This window comes from Bison bison, unplaced genomic scaffold (genome assembly GCF_000754665.1).
Source record: "Bison bison bison isolate TAMUID 2011002044 unplaced genomic scaffold, Bison_UMD1.0 scf7180017864472, whole genome shotgun sequence".
Lineage (NCBI taxonomy): Eukaryota > Metazoa > Chordata > Mammalia > Artiodactyla > Bovidae > Bison > Bison bison.
Window position 1 is genome coordinate 5,304,471 of NW_011495033.1, and position 21,593 is coordinate 5,326,063.

General features: G+C 34.9%; 1 protein-coding gene across 6 annotated transcripts in view; it reads left to right on the top strand.

Annotated features, from left to right (window-relative positions):
* Positions 1-21,593, top strand: part of NF1 (neurofibromin 1) — a 275,386-nt gene that overhangs the window by 153,682 nt on the left and 100,111 nt on the right. For 5 of the 6 annotated variants that reach the window (XM_010861452.1, XM_010861457.1, XM_010861454.1 and 2 more), the window contains 6 exons: positions 5,190-5,325; positions 9,404-9,466; positions 14,068-14,226; positions 14,728-14,825; positions 16,073-16,219; positions 18,454-18,600. In XM_010861452.1, the coding sequence (XP_010859754.1) occupies positions 5,190-5,325; positions 9,404-9,466; positions 14,068-14,226; positions 14,728-14,825; positions 16,073-16,219; positions 18,454-18,600 (750 nt within the window). The remainder of the gene's footprint in view (positions 1-5,189; positions 5,326-9,403; positions 9,467-14,067; positions 14,227-14,727; positions 14,826-16,072; positions 16,220-18,453; positions 18,601-21,593) is intronic. The other variant, XM_010861455.1, reaches the window with a different exon arrangement.

Consider the following 21,593-nt stretch of genomic DNA (forward strand, 5'->3'; position numbering starts at 1 on the left):
TTTGGCATAGTCAATAAAGCAGATGTTTTCCTGGAACTCTCTTGCTTTTTCAATGATCCAGCGGATGTTGGCAATTTGATCTCTGGTTCCTCTGTCTTTTCTAAAACCAGCTTGAACATCTGGAGGTTCACGGTTCACGTATTGCTGAAGCCTGGCTTGGAGAATTTTGAGCATTACTTTACTAGCGTGTGAGATGAGTGTAGTTGTGCGGTAGTTTGAGCATTCTTTGGGATTGGAATGAAAACTGACCTTTTCCAGTCCTGTAGCCTCTGCTGAGTTTTCCAAATTTGCTGGCCTATTGAGTGCAGCACTTTCACAGCGTCATCTTTCAGGATTTGAAATAGCTCAACTGGTATTCCATCATCTCCACTAGCTTTGTTTGTAGTGATTCTTCCTAAGGCCCACTTGACTTCACATTCCAGGATGTCTGGCTCTAGGTGAGTGATCACAGCATCGTGATTATCTGGGTCGTGAAGATCTTTTTTGTACAGTTCTTCTGTGTATTCTTGCCATCTCTTCTTAATATCTTCTGCTTCTGTTAAGTCCATACCATTTTTGTCCTTTATTGTGCCCATCTTTGCATGAAATGTTCCCTTGGGATATCTAATTTTCTTGAAGAGATCTTTAGTCTTTCCCATACTGTTATTTTCCTCTATTTCTTTGCATTGATTACTGAGGAAGGCTTTCTTATCTCTCCTTGCTATTCTTTGGAATGCTATATGAGCATTCAGATGCTTATATCTTTCCTTTTCTCCTTTGCTTTTCGCTTCTCTTCTTTTCATAGCTATTTGTAAGGCCTCTCAGACAGCCATTTTGCTTTTTTGCATTTCTTTTTCTTAGGGATGGTCTTGATTCCTGTCGCCCGTACAAAATTAGTGAACTTAAAGATATGTCAATAGAAATTTTGAAAACTAAAATGCAAAGAAAAAGAAAAACACCTGTGGTGGATTCATTTTGATATTTGGCAAAACTAATACAATTATGTAAAGTTTAAAAATTAAATAAAGTTAAAAAATTAAAAATTAAAAAAATAAATAATAATAAAAAAGAAAAAAAAAGAAAAAGAAAAACTTAAAATACATCTTATTAGAATGTGTAGAAGATAGTGAAATTTAATATTTAGAGCATTAAATGCATATATTAGAAAAGGAGGATCTAAAGTGAATGGCCTAAACTTTCACCTTAAAAAACCAGAGAAAGTTCAGTATAAACCTAAAGCAAGCAGAAGGAAAGAAATAAAAATTAGGTTAGAAATCAATGAAATTAAAAACAGGAAACCAATAGGATAAAAAAAAGCTGATTGAAAATCAGAGAGAAAATTTTTTATACACACAGACACTTAAATAATTGAATACGAAGCTTCATTATAGATCAGAATTAATGGAATAGCCAATGAGTTATCATTGGCATGTAAGAATCTTTTAGAGGGACATTTGAAAGCGTCTGAAGCATACCTGCTGCTGGTATCCTTTTATTTTTTTCATTAAGAAAATGTTCCCACAAAGACTAGACGAGAATGTCAAGGTTTCCAAGAATCTCTTCTGGCCCTGTTAATAAATTGTGAATTTTTTCTTTCATACTACAAAGCTCCTATGCCCTCCATATTTCAGATTCGACTTATTGTTGTAGCTTCTTAAGTGATCTCCCTACATAAAAGTCCCCATATCTCTTTTTAGTTCTCATGTATCCCAAATTCATTTTCTGCCTCTGGCTTCCTGGCAACCTTTGCCATGTGAATTAATCATGTCTCTCCCTGGTTTGCTATTTTTGTCTTTTATATCGTCAAATAATTGTACTTGTTACTTAGTGTGTACTTGTCTTTGCCCTCTTTGAGAAACTCAAAGGCCAATTACTGTTGAATCCTCAGCATGTGGCCTTACGATGGCAAATAGTAGATGCATGGTAAATGTTTATTGGATTGAATTGAGTGCTTGCCCTGCCTTCCACTTTCTGAACTGCCCTTACTTCTTTTTGCCTGTGCAAATTCACTCCCTCCTTTAGAACTCACCTAGTCCATGAAATCTTTCCTTCCCATAGTCTACATTCATTTCTAAACTCTTACTGTATCCATATGCTGCATTATGTGGTGAGCTGCAGGGAATCTGGAGTGGTGATTTCAGTCTCCCAAACTTTTATGTAATAGTATAGAAATAGGACATTACTAGTTAAGAGATTGACAACAAATATTTAGTCAATGATTGTTTTGGTAAGGTACCTTGCTAGTTTTTAAGAGGACAAAGATGAATACATCCTTCAAGGAGCTTACAGTTTTGTAGGGGAGATAAGGCATATAACAAGTAGTTAAGTACTGACTTTCATAGGGATTGTGTTTTGAAGGGTTCAGATTACACCAGTTGGGCAGCTCTAGTAAAGGTTTGTGGATTTGACAGCCACGGGGTAAAATTTGCTCTTTTGTGGTGCTGTGCTTAGTTGCTCAGTTGTGTCCGGCTCTGTGACCCCACAGACCGTAGCCCGCCAGGCTCTTCTGTTCATGGGGATTCTCCAGGCAAGAATACTGGAGTAGGTTTCCATGCCGTCCTTCAGGGCAAGTGAAAGTCGCTCAGTTGTGTCTGACTGTGACCCCATGGACTATAGAGTCTGTGGAATTCTCCAGGCCAGAATACTGGGGTGGGTAACCTTTGCCTTCTCCAGGAGATCTTCCAAACCCAGGGATGGAATCCAGGTTTCTTTCATCGCAGGTGGATTCTTTACCAGTTGAGCCACCAAGGAAGCCCAAGAATACTGGAGTGGGTAGCCTATCCCTTCTCCAATGAATCTTCCCAACCCAGGAATCTAACTGGGGTCTCCTGCATTGCGGGTGGTTTCTTTACCAACTGAGCTATCATGAATCTTCCCAATTTAAACCTGATGAAATAGGCATTATAATTATTCCTGTCTAATTGATAAAAAAATTGAGCCTCAGATTAAGTACCTTGATCAAGGTCAGTAAGTGGTAGAGCTGAAATTTAAACCTAGTAAGTCTGCCTTCTGAACATCTGCCTTTAATCACAGCACCAAGACTTTAGAATCATACAGAAGAGGGCCTTCCCTGGCAGTGCACTGGTTACTCCATGCTTCCACTGCAGGGAGCATGAGTTTGGGGTGAGGGAACTAAGATCTTACATGCTGCATGGGATGGCCAAAGAAATAAACTGAGTCACTCAGTCGTGTCTGACTCTTTGCGACCCCATGGATGGCAGCACGCCAGCCTCACTGTCCATCACCAACTCCCAGAGTTTACTCACTCATGTCCATTGAGTTGGTGATACCATCCAACCATCTCATCCTCTGCTGTCCCCTTCTCCTCCTGCCTTCAATCTTTCCCAACATCAGGGTCTTTTCAAATGAGTCAGTTCTTCGCACCAGGTGGCCAAAGTGTCGGAGTTTTAGCTTCAGCATCAGTCCTTCCAATGACTATTCAGGACTGATTTCCTTTAGGATGGACTGGTTTGATCTTCTTACAGTCCAAGGGACTCTCAAGAGTCTTCTCCAATAGCACAGTTCAAAAGCATCAATTCTTCAGTGCTCAGCTTTCTTTACAGTCCAACTCTTCACATACATACGTTACTACTGGAAAAACCATAGCTTTGACTAGACGGACCTTTGTCAGCAAAGTAAAGTCTCTGTTTTTTAATACGCTGTCTAGGTTGGTCATAACTTTCCTTCCAAGGAGTAAGTGTCTTAATTTCATGGCTGCAGTCACCATCTACAGTGATTTTGGAGCCCAAAAAGCTAAAGTCTGTCACTGTTTCCACTGTTTCCCCATCTATTTCCCATGAAGTGATGGGACCACATGCCATGATCTTCGTTTTCTGAATGTAGAGTTTTAAGCCAACTTTTTCACTCTCCTCTTTCACTTTCATCAAGAGGCTCTTTAGTTCTTCTTCACTTCCTGCCATAAGGGTAGTGTCATCTGCATATCTGAGGTTATTGATATTTCTCCTGGCAATCTTGATTCCAGCTTGTGCTTCCTCCAGCCCAGCATTTCTCATGATGTACTCTGCACATAAATAAACAGGGTGACAATATACAGCCTTTACGTACTCCTTTCCCTATTTGGAACCAGTCTTTTGTTCCATGTCCAGTTCTAACTGTTGCTTCCTGACTTCCAGAGTTCTCAAGAGGCAGATCAAGTGGTTTGGTATTCCCATTTCTTTAAGAATTTTCCAGAGTTTGTTGTTGTCCACACAGTCAAAGGCTTTGGCATAGTTAATAAAGCAGAAGTAGATGTTTTTCTGGAACTCTCTTGCTTTTTCGATGATCCAACAGATGTTGGCAATTTGATCTCTGGTTCCTCTGCCTTTTCTAAATAAATTACCTTAAATAAATAATAATAAATAAGTTACCTGAAAAAAAGTCTTACGGAAGAATTAGCAACACTAATCAGATGTGGGGAGTAATGGACTACTGCAGACAATAGCGGCATCAGCAGTTCCTGAGTGACGTGGTTGAAACAATAATGGTACCATTGACAACATGGGGAACACAGAGTAAGACATTTAAGTATAGGGGAAAAATCAGCTAATGATGAACAAACTAAGTTTTAGGTACAGACAGGAGAAATACCTAGAAGTTAGAGATATCAGGCTTGATAGGAAAGGAGGTTCAAAATATGGCCTGAATGGTCCAAAAATATTGAAAGCATGTCAACTTTACTGAAGTCATGGGAAATAAAAGTTTAAAATGTGAGATGCCCTCTCCTACTAGATGGACAAAAAATTTTTTAAAATTAAAAATCCTGTATTAAATTTGTGAAATATAGGAGGATAATTGGTGGGCTTCCCAGGTGACACAGTGGTAAAGAATCCATGCCAGTACAGGAGATGCAAGAGACATGGGTTTGATCCCTTGATGGGGAAGATCCCCTGAAAGAGGAAATGGCAATACAGTCTGGTATTCTTGCTGAAAAATCTCTTGGACAGAGGAGCCTGGCAGGCTACAGTCCATGGAGTTGCAAAGATTAGGACATAACTTAGTGGCTAAACAACAACAAGAGTTTTTATACACAATTCTCAAAATTGCCTTTTTTTTTTTTAATAATTGGTTTGTTGAAATCAGGATTCCAGAAAAGTCTCAACATTGCATTTAGCTGAATATCTATCTCTTTAAGGAGTCTCTTTTAAAGAATATGTCTGTTAGTTTGTTTGCTTTTAACTGCTTTTGCTTTTTTTTTTTTTTCCTCTTGGTAGGTTAGAACAGTCAGAGAGCCTTGAGGAAAACCAACGAAATCTCCTTCAAATGACTGAAAAGTTCTTCCATGCCATCATCAGTTCGTCCTCCGAATTTCCCCCTCAACTACGAAGTGTGTGCCACTGTTTGTACCAGGTATGCTGAAGGTTAGAGATTACCATTATTAATCCACAGCTACATTTAAAAGAATGCTTTACCAAAGAGGGGTTTAGCTGCTAAACTAGCTGCTGATAGTGGGTGATTGATAATACTGAATCAGTTTGGATGAATAATGCATTCAGAATTGTTTAAATTGGCTTTAAAAATACAAAGTAGTTTAATGGGGTACTTTAAAAATAATACATTTTCCTTGCATTGAGAACAAGTTTAAAATGCACCAATCTACTGGGTGTAGTAGATGTGATTGAAGTTAAATATGTTACACAGTTTTTGTTGCTGATTTTATCTTTTACCTGAATTACTCATGGGGTCTTTCACATATGAGGTCAGTCTCTTTCTTGCTTTTTGTTTTGTGAAATGCTTAATCTCTGATTTTGATTTCTTCTCTTAAATTAATTTCTTTAATTAATTTCTTCTCTTAAACTCTATTGGGTTTGTGTCAGGCTTCCCCAGGACAGGCTGATGTTTATTTTATATAGAATGCTACTTATATTGCATCATCATTCACATCCAGTTGTTAGACTTTCAACACTAGAACTGCAAGTAATGCTTCTGAGTTCAGATGTTCACAGTCATCCCCTACTTGCTGAGGAAATTACACCTGTGTTCTATTATGGCTTCCACGATGTTTTTGATTGGCATATGCAGCTTCAGAAATGGTTTAATCACTCCAAGGGAGATTAGTGCCAATCCACATTAGCCTGTTAAAACTGATTCTGGGAGAAACATTAGTGGATCTGGAGTTTGGGACAAGGTCAGGTGTAGGATAAAGAATTTTTGCATTTACCAAAACCCATACCTTTTGTGTCTTTTTCTTTGCAGAGTTATCCACAGCCATTTGTTTTTAGCACAGGGCTTCAGTTGCTTGGAGACATTAGCAAGATCAGTGAAATCATCATTTTAAAAAGCTGTTTCAGGCTGCTCTGTGTGAATTTTTCCCCCATTGCTATTTATAAAGATGTATCTGCTGTATCTATAAAAAAATGTTTCATCATATTCATAGATGATGAAAAGCATACTTAGCATTAAAACTCTCTTAATTCATCATGACTTTTCCTGCCTTTTTCAAAATAGCTTGAGGAAGCTTAGGAGAGCCCCATATCAGTTTTGCAGGTAGTTAAATCTGAGACCAGAGGGTAGTTTTTAGTATGAAATCTAATTCAATGAATAACATCTTAAGTTTGGGCATTATTCAGGTTTCTCTTTAAGTCCAGTTCAGTCCTTCTTCTGTTCATAAAACTAGGTAGACTAGAAATGGTAAACACATGTTAAAAATAGTCTGGACCAACTTCTTGGTTGGCCTAATAATAACTTTTCAGAAAGCAAATGAATTTCTAAATGGCAGGGGCTTTGACTTTAGTTGGTTAAAAGTGATTGAGTATTGACTACCTGGTTACATAAATGGTCTAGTAGATTTTAGTAGAAATTCTTCATGTAGTTGTCTCCCTAAGAAAAGAAATTTTGTATCATTAGCAACCTTGGAAAAGGAAAAAAGAAGTAAGTGCTTGGCACTTAGTAAGTACTTAGGAAATATTTAATGAAGGAATAAATTACCCGATTCCTCCCAGCCAAGTAAACAAGATTCTTGCCAACTTTCATAGTTAGGAAGGGAAGGAGGTAGTAAAAAGAATGCAGAAAATAAAGCCAGGTGATAATTGGTGGCTTATTAACCACTATGTGTTGTGCCTTTTAAAACGTTCCGTGATACCGTGTCCCATATTACAGCAGACCTGAGTCATTATATTAAAATTTCACATACAATTATTCTTAAGAATGTTCTTTAAATGTTAGTGCAGTTTTTGGAACTGTTGGATAAACTTACTATTGGAATGTACAGTACTATAGAGGATAGATGTGCTATGTTATTTATAAATAAGGGTTTGTTTTTTAATAAGTGACTGATAATGGGAAATTTCACATTTGCTAATTAAAAAAGAAAAATAAACTTAGATCTCAAGATATTCTTCCATTGAGTCTCCTTGCAAATGTAGTTTTTCCTTTAGTTTGCTCTTTTATTTTTATTCACCTTCCATCTTCTGGCTTTTCTTTGCCCTTTAGACTTTGGCAGTAACATAATGGTACCTTTGTACTTTTATGTTCTGTTGGGAGGGATAGTAGTCCATTGTTTTTTTTCCCTCTAGTAAATATGTCTCCTGCTATGGGACCTGCTAGGGAAAATTTGAAAGCTATGTGAGTACATTGCTAGCTAAATTTCTCTGAGCTTTAGGTCTTTTTACTGGAGTTAGTATTTTTGACTGTTAAACCTTTTTAAAATCATGCTTTTACCTAGCTCTTTCGTTTTATAAGCCTCCTTACTTAGCGGTCTGGGTTAAGGTTATATTGGAATGGCCATGTGTTAGATTTATAACTGAGACATTTTTTCATGTGTTTATTTCCACTTTCATCCTGATAGTTTTGGAGTAATGAGAAAGTATTCCCAGAGTGGATATTCTCCTAAATTGTGGTGAGAGAATTCTGAGAAAGAGCTAAATATAATTCTAAGCAAATGTCATCTTTTCCTGGCAAATCTGCTTCTCCAAACAGAAGTAGCTTACAGAAAAATTTTAAGGCTATAATTGATGGTTGTATACCATGATTGAAAACAAAAAGTGTATAAAACTGCATTTTTGTGATAAATTGGGTTACTAGTGCTTTTAGTCTGAAGTTTGAATCAAAGCTCTTTGAGGTAAGGACTGTGTCTTCTTGCTTGCTATCTTCCAGTGCTTAGAGTGGTATCTAGCAATTAGGTGCACAGTAACTACTTGGATGAATGAATGGATGGATGGATGTACAAATCTAACTTTAATCTCAAGTTATGGTGTTGAGTCACAGAAATCCTGGAATAAAATGCCTTGTATAGTAGATTGAAGAATTCTAGTTTGTTTTCAAAATATTTTAAAAGTAATTTCTTTTAACTTTTAATTTTTTATTGGGAGAGAGAAAACAATTATTGTTAACAACGATTAACAATGTTATGATGGTTTCTGGTGAACAGTGAGGGGACTCAGCCATACGTATACATGTATCCATCTCCCCTAAACTCCCCTTCCATCCAGGCTGCCACAGAATATTGAGCAGAGTTCCATGTGCTGTATAGTAGGTCCTTGTTGGTTATCCATTTCAAATATAGCTGTGTGTGGGTGTCGATCTTTTCATTTTAATAGAGCTCCTTGGCCTAGAAGTGACTCTGAGAGTTGAAACCAATATGTCTCTGGATTTGAGAGGCTTTTTGGTGATGGATTTTTGTTTGAGACATTCTGATAAATGGTCAAATCTGTGAAAAATTTTAAGCAGGCTTACAGTTTTATTCTATGATTTTCTCTGCAGTTTCTTCACTTTGATATTAATGCTTATTTCCAGTTGAGCTGATAACATTCTTTTCCCAATTGTTGCAGAGCTTTTAACCTTCTCTGGTTAGAACTTTTTCAGGAAGCAGCCTGCAAACAAAATTAAGTGAAATTTTAAGAGTAATCTTTCTTAAAAGAGAGACTTTTAACTCAGAATCTGTAAAGTGTATTTTTCTATTATATTTAGCCATTTAATGTTTATTTTTTAATCAGTAGTAATATGAGTTCAGTATCAACTATTGAAAAAAGAACTTTTAAGTCAATTGAAGGATACACAGAGAAGTATATATAAATATATGTAAATCAAGAAAAATTACGTAGACACATAGAAGTATTTTTAGAGTATAATCTACTTGTAATGAAAATTTCATATAAAATTCATCAAAAGCTAGGAATTAACTGAAATGTAAATATTAAATATCCTCAGTTCATTTGAGGAGAAATTTTCTGCGATTTATAGCCAGAAATAGTAGATATGATTGTCTCAACATTTCTTGCTATTTATTTAGTGCTTTGGCTTAAAGACATAATAAAGATTAAAATCCAGAAATAAAATTTGTCCCTCAAAATTCAGTTGATTTCTAATTTTTTGTTGATTCCATTTGTGTTACATTTTGATCGTGTAATTTTATGTACAAGCCAACATTGTTTTTGTTGCTGTATGTAGTTGGTGCTGTGACTTGTTTGTGCTCATCTCTGTTCTGTAGGCAACTTGCCACTCCCTACTGAATAAAGCTACAGTAAAAGAAAAAAAGGAAAACAAAAAATCAGTAAGTTTGGAGAACTTTTTTTTAGCTGTTTCTTTCAAAGCAAAACAAAAAATCTTTTGCTGTTTGTTAAGAACATCTTCACTTCAGCCTATTTGACCTTCACTGTAAAATCATTCTACTAATTCTGGCACAAAATAGCTTTCATTTCAATTAACCCTGGAATTAAGTTACATTGAAACATCTCTGTGTTCCTTTGGTTTGATGTATCCCAAAGGCATTTTGGGGGCATTTGGTGCATTTGATACCCCTGGTCTAATTTTATTACTGTTATTTTAAAAATTATAAATGAATGCAAAAGAAACTTAATTTCAAGGCCTTAGGAAATGCTGACTCTCTTCATTCTTGCTTCTTGTTTGCAGGTAATGTGAGTGATTTCTTTTCCTAGAGATGAAAGTTTTTCTTAATTGCTAGAAGTACATAGAAGGAAACTGTCACTTTCTAAATCTTAACTAAAAGTAGCTAAATTTTATTTTTTACTTAGATTTTTATCTGGACAGTCTCAGCCAGGATTTAGATAATTGTTCTTAACTTATAAAAACTCTTATGGTGAAACAAAACCACTTTTACCTTAGAGAAAATCTTTATAAGCTACTGGGACTGAGAATATAGTACTTTTGAAATAAAGAAAAGCAGTGAGTCTGTATTTATAGAGAAACACCTCATTTGCAAACATGATATGCATGTACTACCTACTTCTGTAAACTTACCCTAATTTAAAAGGAAGAAAATTACGGTAGTCATAATTATTTTCTTCTGGCGGATGAAATTTGTCCAAAATATTAACATGCATTCATTTAAAATTTGCCAATATCTGTCAGTATGACTGATTCTTATCAGGCTTAGTATTACCTTTGTTCATATAATCCAAATGAATTTAGAGAAAGAGGTCAAGAAAACCTGCAGGAGTCACATAGATAGTTTACTTTAAAAGGTAGAATTTAGTATATAGTATTCATCTGGTTTCACCTTTCATTTTCATCTGAGCTCTACCTTCAGTAAATTTCTGTTTGAAATTCAGAACTAAATTAAAATTTAGAGACATATGCTTTTATGTACATTCAAGAGATTCTTTTTTGGGTATGTTACGTAAATTTGGTCAGCTGTGAGCAAATGGATTGGATTGGATGGCCATCTTGCTTAATAAAAACATTTCTTTCTAATGCTTCAGCCTTCTAATTCTCAGCATATGTGGATTTAACATAATATACACCATCACTGTTGAAATTAATTTACTGTTTCTAACACTCTTGTTTGGTGTTTACTAATGCCATTTTGTAGTATATTACATAAATTAAAATTCAGGCTTTCTCTGTTTCTGGAGCATGTTTTCTAGCCTTCCTAACATTGCTTTATTTATTAAGATTTTATCTACAGTTGTTCCTTGAAATGTTTTTTTCTACTAGTGTTATTTTCATATTTCAAAAAAATGTTTCTGGGTAACACCAAGTTTTGGAATGCATTTCTCAGCACAAGTGATATGAGGTCCTTGTGGATATTTTAGAACACATTCTGAAGTGTGACGACTGTGTAGTATTATAAATCTAAAATGTTGGTTTATGGAGTTGTTGGCATAACAGAATCTAATGATCTTTTTAAAAGCAAGTTAACTTTCTTTTGGGGTCTATGTACCATAGATTAGAATATTTAAAATATATAGACAAGGTTCTGGCTGCTGTTATGTAGCTGTGTAGTCATAGATAATTCTCTTTATTAAACTCAAACATGTACTGTATAATTAGATCTCCTTTGAAGTTATTAACCTAACTCACTTAGATAATTAAAGGTGGATGGGTTGTGATCCTCTTGCTGATGTACAGTGTATGACTACATTTATTTGTAACCTGTGGTTCTCCTTTTATGAGTAGGGGGAAAGTAAAAGGGCCATTTGACTGATAATTGGCTTCTGCATACAGACTGGCTCTACTTGGACCTTTTATGCTGAAAGTTTTTTGGATATAAATTAGATTTTTACAGGTTAAAAATAAAAACAGTTTGAGTATGTATATGTTATGAGGTAAAATTATACTGATGTTAATTAGTGGTGACAGGAAAAGAAGTTTTTTAATAAATTAATTCATAAAACTTGTTGAGCATTTTTATAGATATTGTTTTGTCAGATTTTAGTTCCCAAAATACACTGTCATTGATGAGATACATAATTATATGACACGTGAAATAAGGTGTGTTCTTGTAGTGTGGATACTCTGAGTTCTGACATGAATGATTTTTGAAGGTGGGGAAGATAGTGAAGGTGTAGTACCTTTCATAAGTTTTACAATATTTCTTTTGGGAAATGATTCCCTCAGACACCCGTTAAATTCTGAGATTGAGTAATATTGAGTAAACATCAGGTATAAATGTGAGTCGCACTTTAAAAACTTTTCTCTCCTGGAAAAAGCCAGTAAATAGCTACTCTAAAAATGCATTTGAAAAGAGTTCTCCATGTGCATATAAGTGATTGATTTTTTTTTTTTTTTTTGAGACACTTTCTCAGCAGGTTAGTATTTTATAATTAATCAGTTCTTTGGAAACCAAACTCATGACTTTAACTTTTTAAAAACCTTTTCAGGATTTTAACGGATTAAACTGAACATAAGCTATTCTTTTAAAACAACCCTTTTGCAATGAAATATAAAGCAGTTTTTAATTCCCTTCCTTTTTGCTAGCTCACTCCTGAAAGGCTTTAAAAATTTCTAGATTTGTTGATCTGTTTTTTTATGTTTTAAGATTAAAATTTGTGATTCTGAAGAAAATAGTAGCAGTGGTGGTCTGTGAACATTCTGAAATTAGATGAAGAATTTTATCTGTGCGGAAATAAACATTATTTTTTTCTGTTCCTACTCCCTAGGAGGTTAAACACAGTACAACAGTGGTAAAAGTACTTGAATTGTCTTCTTAATTCTGTTTCTAAAACTGTATTTTAGCTAAAAATAGCTATAAAACAGTATCTAGGTGTTAAAGCCAGTCTGTTAAGGTGCTGTATTTAACCACCTTCACCAGTGTGCTCTGACTGAAGTGTAAGGTCGTCGTCCTTCTTGCAGTAGCATAGCACTCAGAGTGCTGTAACACCAAGAAAGCTTCCTGAGCTATGCAGTACCAGGAAGGTGAGAATGTATTAGTTATAGCTCACCCCCACTATCACCTCTTACAAAGATTTTCTTAGCTTAGAAAATCATTCTCTAAAGTCTTAATTTTACTGACTTCCTGTCAAATATAATTGAACATTATTTTGAGATTTTAGACAGTGAACAAGAACACATTTTAAATGTATACCACATGAAGCACTGAAGAAAATAGAATGAAGTGAAATAATTCTTACTCTTTTCCAGAATTATAATCTGGACTCATGAGCCGTGTGAATTCATGAAAAGAAGTGTTACTTTACTGAGGCAGTGTGAAGAAAACTAGAGCTCTGTGAGATTCTGCACCTAAGTCGTATTTTCTCATTTCCCCGCAATAGCCTTTGAAATGCAGTTTTATCCTCAGAATCCCAGAACATTGAGTTGGTGTACTATGGCCTTGTTGTCAGTCAGCACTGCTTTAAGCAGCAGTTAACCAGGCTAAGCATGAATAGTTGTAGCGGTTTAGATGTTACATGAATGTTCTTTAAAAGTAAATATGTGTGTTATCTGTTTAAAAAAAAAAGTGAATTTCAGAATAATACAGTTTTCGTATGTTAATTTAAAACAGGACCTACTAGGAGAGATGGGAGCTGAGCCGGCTTCATAGCACTTTCCCAGTCTAATTTACCTTGAAAGTGGAATATCTTATAAAAAGAAAATAAATCCATGTGAAATGTTGGGCTCACATTATTTTTCAGTGTGGGCAACCATTTCTTGTATCTTTAACTTTTTTTATTTGACAAAATTACAAATTGAGTTATTCATGGGGATTCTCTCTTTTAGGCTTGTGGGATCCTTTTTTCTTTTAAGTCCCCAAGAATTCCCATTCCTCCATGGTTTAAATAATAAGTAGGTCCTTATATTATAAAGCATTCTGATGAAGAAAAAGAACTGGCAATAACGTTACTGTAAGTAAGTTTTTTCTCTTGATAGGAATCTAAGAAAACTAAGTTTTATTTTGTATATGGCAATCATTTTGCTCAAGAAATTCAATTGTACCTGGGTATACAACAAAATGTAAGTATTTACTATTAGGTATTGGATTATTCAGTGGTATGCTGTTGAAAACTTAGCTCTGCCTTACAAGAGTTGACCATACTCTCGTGTCTCTTAATCTTAGTAAAATGTGATAATTTTTGTGTGAAAAGTTATTCTGCTTTTGTTGCTCAACAAACCTGCAGTATAAACAATGATGATGAAATTAATATCTTTTTTCAGATCTCTTCTACAAAACTCATCTATGAGACTTTTTTTCCCCCCCTTAGAGACCTTCATTGTGATTTTAAATGATAGAGGGCAAGAATTGAGGGTAAATTTTTGTTTACTGATGTTTTGGGAGTAGGAAAAATTACAAATGTATTGTTTACAAGGACTGGTCTATTCAGATTTTATGTGCAAAATTTGACTTTTGAACTCTGTCTTCCCATTTTCTTGTTTTAATTCAAACCATGTACTCAATCCTCAATTCCTTGTTTTTAGGTGGTTAGCCAGCGTTTCCCTCAGAACAGCATCGGTGCAGTAGGAAGTGCCATGTTTCTCAGATTTATCAATCCTGCCATTGTCTCACCATATGAAGCAGGGATTTTAGATAAAAAGCCACCGCCTAGAATCGAAAGGGGCTTGAAGTTAATGTCGAAGGTGAAGAATCATTTTGATAATATAACTATTTAAAATTTCTCTTCCATAAATTTTCAGTTTTTTTATTCACTGTACTCTCTCTTAATTTTTGAAATGCCCTGTGGTTTTCCCTTACATGCTTTTGTTTTATTTCTTTATATGATAAAGAAATTCATGAGGCTGATACTGATAGAACATCTCATCATTTGAAAATATTTTAGCAAATGTCTTCTCAAGATGGTTTTCTGTGTAATCATTTTGGAAATTCCGAAATGGGAAACAAAATGTATACTATATGATTTTAAAAAATACATTAAATTTTTCATGTCTGTTTATCTATATATAAATATATAAGTGTTTATATAATTATGTTTAGGAAAGCATAGAAACAGAATGATCAGTAACTGATTTTAATCACCAATAGAAATTGTATCAGTGAGAAAATTAATATTTTTTAGAGTTATATGGATGTGTAGATTTCATAAATAATCAGATCCTTTATAACCTTATTTTATTGTATAGATACTTCAGAGTATTGCCAATCATGTCCTTTTCACAAAAGAAGAACATATGCGGCCTTTTAATGATTTTGTGAAAAGCAACTTTGATGCAGCACGAAGGTGAGCAGCCTGCTACTTAGCCAATTGCTCTGTTTGGATCAGATACTTTGAGTTTCACTTAAGTCCATGTACTTGATCTAGATGGAACTCTTGTGTAGGTTTTTTTCTCTTGAGGTCAAGAACATAGTTAATCTTATTTCACTATAAAAGACATTAATGAAGTAAAGTGATATTCTTTGTAATTTGGTAGTGATTGCCATATTTAAAAACCCAGAGAGATGTTTGACATAGCTACTAAAATACAGGATTTGAGTTTACCACAAGATGGAGGACAGGTAGAAGGAAAAAGATTTCTTTCAGTAAGAACTAAAACCAAACTGGTACAGATAATGCATTATAGTGTATAATCAGAATTTTTTGATGTTAGAATATTTTTGATACTTTAATTTGGATATGTATGTAAACTAAAAAGCTACTCTTTAAACCAAGTAAAGCAAATGCATAAGATTTTGTTCATGAGTAACTGGACAACTGTTGGAAGTTTTGTGATTTTAGAAAACTTGAGTTCTGCTTGGTCCCATAACTAGCTAGTTGCTTCTTTTTATCTCTGAGTTGTTGATTTGGTAAAGTAGGTTTCATACCGTACTTAACTGTGAGTTGATTTTAGAGACACAAATGAGATAACTTATGAGAAGGTGTCTGTAAATGTAAGTTAACATCAAGAATTCTACTTTTCATACAGTGTGAATCTGATTGACTTGACTTATAGTCGAAGCTATACTTCTACAGCTCTTCTAGTTTTTCATTATAGTTCATACTAACTTCTTTCTGATTGGAATTTAAAAGATATATTATTGGACTATAAATCATACTGGAAAAAAAAGTGAATGTCAGCATAGGATTCACATTCTGTGACTATCCACAGAAAGATTAACTACCCGTAGAGAGTTAAAAGAACAAAGGTTCTGATCCTGACTTTGACCTAACAGGCTGTATAACTTTGGGGAGGTCTTTTGTCTTGTCTGGGCCTCTCTTTCTTTATCTGTAAAATACTGGCTTCTCTATAGATTCTCATCTATCTAAATTTTGTTGTCTGACTTCAGAGCCTATTTTGAAGCTGAAGCCAGGTATCAAATGGAAAACCAAGTTTCTCCTGTCTCTTCTTTTGTTTATAGTTACATGTGTGAATAAAACCTCCATATTTGTAATACCAGTAATTTCACAAAGTTACTTCACATAAATTTAATTCAAACATAGATATGAGTATATCTGGTTTTTGAAACTCTAATAACTTTGCATTTTTGAAGGTTTTTCCTTGATATAGCATCTGATTGTCCTACAAGTGATGCTGTAAATCATAGTCTTTCCTTCATCAGCGATGGCAATGTGCTTGCTTTACATCGTCTACTATGGAATAATCAAGAGAAAATTGGCCAGTATCTTTCCAGCAACAGGTGAGATTTCTCAGTCATGGGAATATTGAAAACTCTCACTTTAAATTTAAGTTGATAAAATTATTAGTCATGAATAATGCCTCTTACTTTGTATCTTCTTAGAATAAGAATTATGATTTTTAAAGAGCAATGTAGACCTTTAAAAATATGTAGGCAAAAACTTAAGTCATATTGATTGATCAACAAACATATGTAGGTGTTGTAGACTTTTTAAAAAAATACTAAAGCTAAGAGGGATTTCGCTGGCAGTCTAGTGGTTATGAAAGACTATGCACTTTCATTGCCGGTGCCTGGGTTTGATCCCTTATGGGGAAACTAAGAATCCAGCCGAGGAAACAAAAAATTAAACTGAGAAATCACGAATTAGCCTTTTGGATTTTTTTTGGCTTGCAAACATAATATTACAACAAGCCACAGAGAAGTTTAAATTTACTAGGTCAAATGAGTCTTGGCATCTGAATTTAAAGAACAGCTTAATTCTTAGGAAGTTAATAATTGAAACATTGCTATTCTATTGCAATTCTATAGTAATCCCATTTGTGATACTCTGAAGTACATGCAAATGAAGTTTTACATAGGCAGTACTTAATAATTGAAAATTATTAACTTGGGAATTGTTTCATTAGCTGTTTTTAGTTAAAGTCTCTTGTAGCCTGAATCATTTGCTGTCCTTTCTATAATCGTTACATGTTTATAGTGGCCCAGATTCTTATCTATGAGTTCTCTTACAAAGGTCAAATGAGTCCAGATTATTTTTAAATTCCAATAAAAATGGTTTGCTTATTCATAGGAAAAGTAGAAGACCATAAGGAGGGAGATGCTTCATCTGTGTGGCACTTAAAGTGGAACTTTTAAATGCAAACATTCTTTTATATGCATCTTTTAAAATACAAACTTGTATGATTTAAAGTACATATCCATGTACTTTAATACCAGTTTTTTTTTTCAATTTTTTTTAAAAAGACACATTTCAAACATACAAAAAAGTATTGACTATAATATAACAGAGACCCGTGTCTACTGCTTCGTTTTAACATTTTTTATTTTGCTGAATTATTTCAGATCTTTATAACATTTTATTTCTGGGAGAGAAAAAGATACAACTTCTCTCTTGTGTAACTGACAAGAAAAAGGAAAGTACAGGTATAACATAGGTACATATAAAACAGTTTTGTGTGTTTTAAAACTTCATAGCAATGATACACTGAATATAGTCTCTTCATATAATATTCTATTTGAGATTTATCATTTATTTAACTTATCTTAGTATTTTATCAAATGGCTATATCACAACTTATTTTCGTACTTCCTAATTGATGGATATTTAGGGTTTCCTGTTTTTCATTATTTTAAATGGTAATGTAATAAATATTCTTCACATTTGTCTCCTTGTGAATTACCCAAATGCATAATTGCTGAGTTCTGGGGTATACACAGCCTCAGCTTTGCTAGATATCACCACCTTATTTTTCACAGTGTACATACTGATTTATGCTTTGACAGTACTGTGTGAGAGTACAGTGTACACATCTTCACCAAAATTGGCACTAGCAAACGTCATAATTTTTTTTTGTCAGTTTGATGTTTGTGAAATAGTATCTTGTTATCTTTAGTTTTAAATGTTTAATAGTTGTTGAAAATTCATACTTACCCTGGTTAAGCAGAAATCTGATATCAGGGACACTATGTCCACTTCCTAAACAGTGGTCTCTCCAAATGAGTTCTTTTCATCCTGAGAAAAAGTGGATCAGAATGTTATTTTTACTTACTGGTTGCCTATTTAATGGTAATAGATTAAGCATACTAGAACATAATGAAATCTTATGTAAATTTTTTAGTTTGAGGAATGGTCCTATTTCTAAGATGTCTCAGTTATACTTAAAACCCCTGAGGTCTTTTGGGTGCTATTTAAAAATGAGCAGGAACCACCACTGGACAGTAAAAAGAAAAGCAGCCAATGACAATCTAAACGTGTTTTTATGTACCCTCCTGTGTGTGGAAAATAGCTAGTGGGAAGCTCCTGTAGGGCACAGGGAGCTCAGCTCGGTGCTCTGATGACCTCCAGAGGTGGGATGGGGAGGTTCAAGAGGGATATGTATACATCCTGCCGATTGACTCCGTTGTACAGCAGAAACTAACACAACATTATAAAGCAATTATACTCCAATTAAAAAAAAATGTGTTCTGCTATATGTGAACTGCTACTTTTTTCCTAAGTAGTTTCCTATATCTAGGGATCACAAAGCTGTTGGAAGACGACCTTTTGATAAGATGGCAACACTTCTTGCATACCTGGGTCCTCCAGAGCACAAACCTGTGGCAGATACACACTGGTCCAGCCTTAACCTTACCAGTTCGAAGTTTGAGGAGTTTATGACTAGGTAACGTACCACCTCGACATGATGATTTCTGTCTTTTTCATTGAGCTGCAAGCTTTACCTCCAGGCCACTTGTTAGATATGCTTGTATGTTTCACAGAGGATTATTGGGAAAGATGTACTTCATAATCACATTGCCATGTTTTGGGGTCCCACTTTTCTCTTTACCCTATATATTGTTGAAGTATGCTTTGTTTCGTGGTTGATTTTCTTGTAAAAAATAATAACATCTTGTTGAATAGTACTATGTCATGTTATTTTGAGATGTTTTTGCACTTAATAGTTAAAAGGAAGGTAGACAACATTATTTTCATATTATAATTATTAGGGAAAATAGAGTTCAAAGTGAGTAATTTGCCTAAGATTCCATCCTAAGTCATAGATCCTTTGGTTCTAAGTGCTGAACTCTTTCTCTCACATAACAAAAATTTTCAGAAGTCTCCTGGAAGTTAATTATACAACTTTTAGACTGAGGGTCAGAAATATGGTAATACTGCTATAAAATTTCTTTCTGTGGACCTTTGTTTCGAATCTCATTGAGATTTGGATCCTCATCGTAGGCATTCACCCCTGTGTTGTTACAGTGCAGATAGTTTGCAGAATTCTTTAGACTTTTAAAGTACCTTTCATAGTACTTTACACTTCGTCACTTAGTGCTTCATAGTGAGTGTGGGTTAAGTGTTTTGTTCATAGTATGTGCCAGAAGCAGAAAGGAAAGAACAGAATATGACATTCTAGTTTAATTCACATTAACGATTTGTATATAATGTTCCATGGATTGTGAGTGTCTGTTATTAGTCATGTTACATACAGATGATAGTTTTGTACACGACTCCAATTTTTTGATATTGTTAAAAGAATGTGGGAATATGTAACAATCTCCTTTCAAGCTTAGTTGTTATCTTTAGTCCTGTTACATTTTCCTGTGTAACAGGTATTTCAGTTCAGTTCAGTTCAGTCGCTCAGTCGTGTCCGACTTATTCCTACGTTATTAAAGGAATATTTTCAATGCAAAATTTTCATGTTACTTAGTTGAAAATTATATAAACATATAAAACTATGTTTTATTCAGCATTGCTAAGGATGTCCTTGCCATTTTTCCATTTTTCAAAGAAAACTTCATTAGTCCTTTTAACCTTCCTACAAAACAATCCTCTGTGCTTTTGAACACTAAATGATATGTGTAAGATATAGAACAATATCTGGTGTATATATAAAGTGTTTCATAAGCATTAAATAATATTTTTGTTCTAAGTTTCCACTGATGCTCCCTGAGACTCATTTTTCTTTTAAAAAATGGAAGTAGCTTTATAATGTTGTCAACTAGAAAACTAATAATTGTTAAATTAGTCAAAACACAGAAATCTAAAAAGGAAAAATTTTTCAGTTATTTCACATCTTAGAGATAATTCAGTTAACATTTGGCAGATAGCCTCCTAGTCATTTATCCATACACATGTGTACCTGTTTCCCTTCTGAAATGCTCTGTGCTGTCTCCATTGATACTAAGCAAATGCTCACTTGGTAGCAGCAGTATGATGAGCTGAGGTAATATAGCCTCTTCTCGCACCCCAAAGACACATAAAAATACTAGGTAAAAGAAGTATTTTTAAACACATACATAGCTAGAAGAGAATTTTGGAGCAAATTATTTAGTATGTGGGCTTTCCTGATAGCTCAGTTGGTGAAGAATCCACCTGTAATGCAGGAGACCCCAGTTAGATTCCTGGGTCAGGAAGATCCACTGGAGAAGGGATAGGCTACCCACTCTAGTATTCTTGGGCTTCCCTTGTGGCTCAGCTGGTAAAGAAAATGCCCGCAATGCTGGAGACCTGGGTTCAGTCCCTGGGTTAGAAAGATCCCCTGGAGAAGGGAAAGGTTACCCACTCCAGTATTCTGGCCTGAAGAATTCCACGGACTGTTACACACAGAGATAAAGAAATGGAAAATATGAAAGAGTTTAAGAGATGGAGGTTATAGAATGAGAAGTTCCAACATATCTAATAAATAGAGCTTAAAGAGTAGTGAAGAGGTAATATTTGAAGAAACAACAGATGAGAATTTTCCAGGGCTGGTAAATGACATAAATCTTCAGGTTAAAGACACACACTGTGTTGAGCAGAATATATAATAATTAAACCATGCCTTTTTTTAAGTGTATTTAAATATATATAAGTGTATAAGTGTAAAAGTATAGGAAGTATATAAAAGTATAGGAAGCCTCACTACGAACAAAGCTAGTGGAGGTGGTGGAATTCCAGTGGAGCGCTTTCAAATCCTGAAAGATGACGCTGTGAAAGTGCTGCACTCAATATGCCAGCAAATCTGGAATTCAGCAGTGGCCACCGGACTGGAAGAGGTCAGTCTTCATTCCAATCCCAAAGAAAGGCAATGCCAAAGAATGCTCCAACTACCACACAATTGCACTCATCTCACACGCTAGTAAAGTGATGCTTAATATTCTCCAAGCCAGGCCTCAGCAATATGTGAACCGTGAACTTCAGATGTTCAAGCTGGGTTTAGAAAAGGCAGAGGAACCAGAGATCAAATTGCCAACATCTGCTGGATCATCAAAAAAGCAAGAGAATTCCAGAAAAACATCTATTTCTGCTTTATTGACTATGCCAAAGCCTTTGACTGTGTGGATCACAAGAAACTGTGGAAAATTCTGGAAGAGATGGGAATACCAGACCACCTGACCTGCCTCTTGAGAAACCTGTATGCAGGTCAGGAAGCAACAGTTAGAACTGGACATGGAACAACAGACTGGTTCCAAATAGGAAAAGGAGTACGTCAAGGCTGTATATTGTCACTCTGCTTATTTAACTTTTATGGGGAGTACATCATGAGAAACGCTGGGCTGGAGGAAGCACAAGCTGGCATCAAGATTGCCGGGAGAAATGTCAATAACTTCAGATGTGCAGATGACACCACTTTTATGGCAGAAAGTGAAGAAGAACTAAAGAGCCTCTTGATGAAAGTGAAAGAGGAGAGTG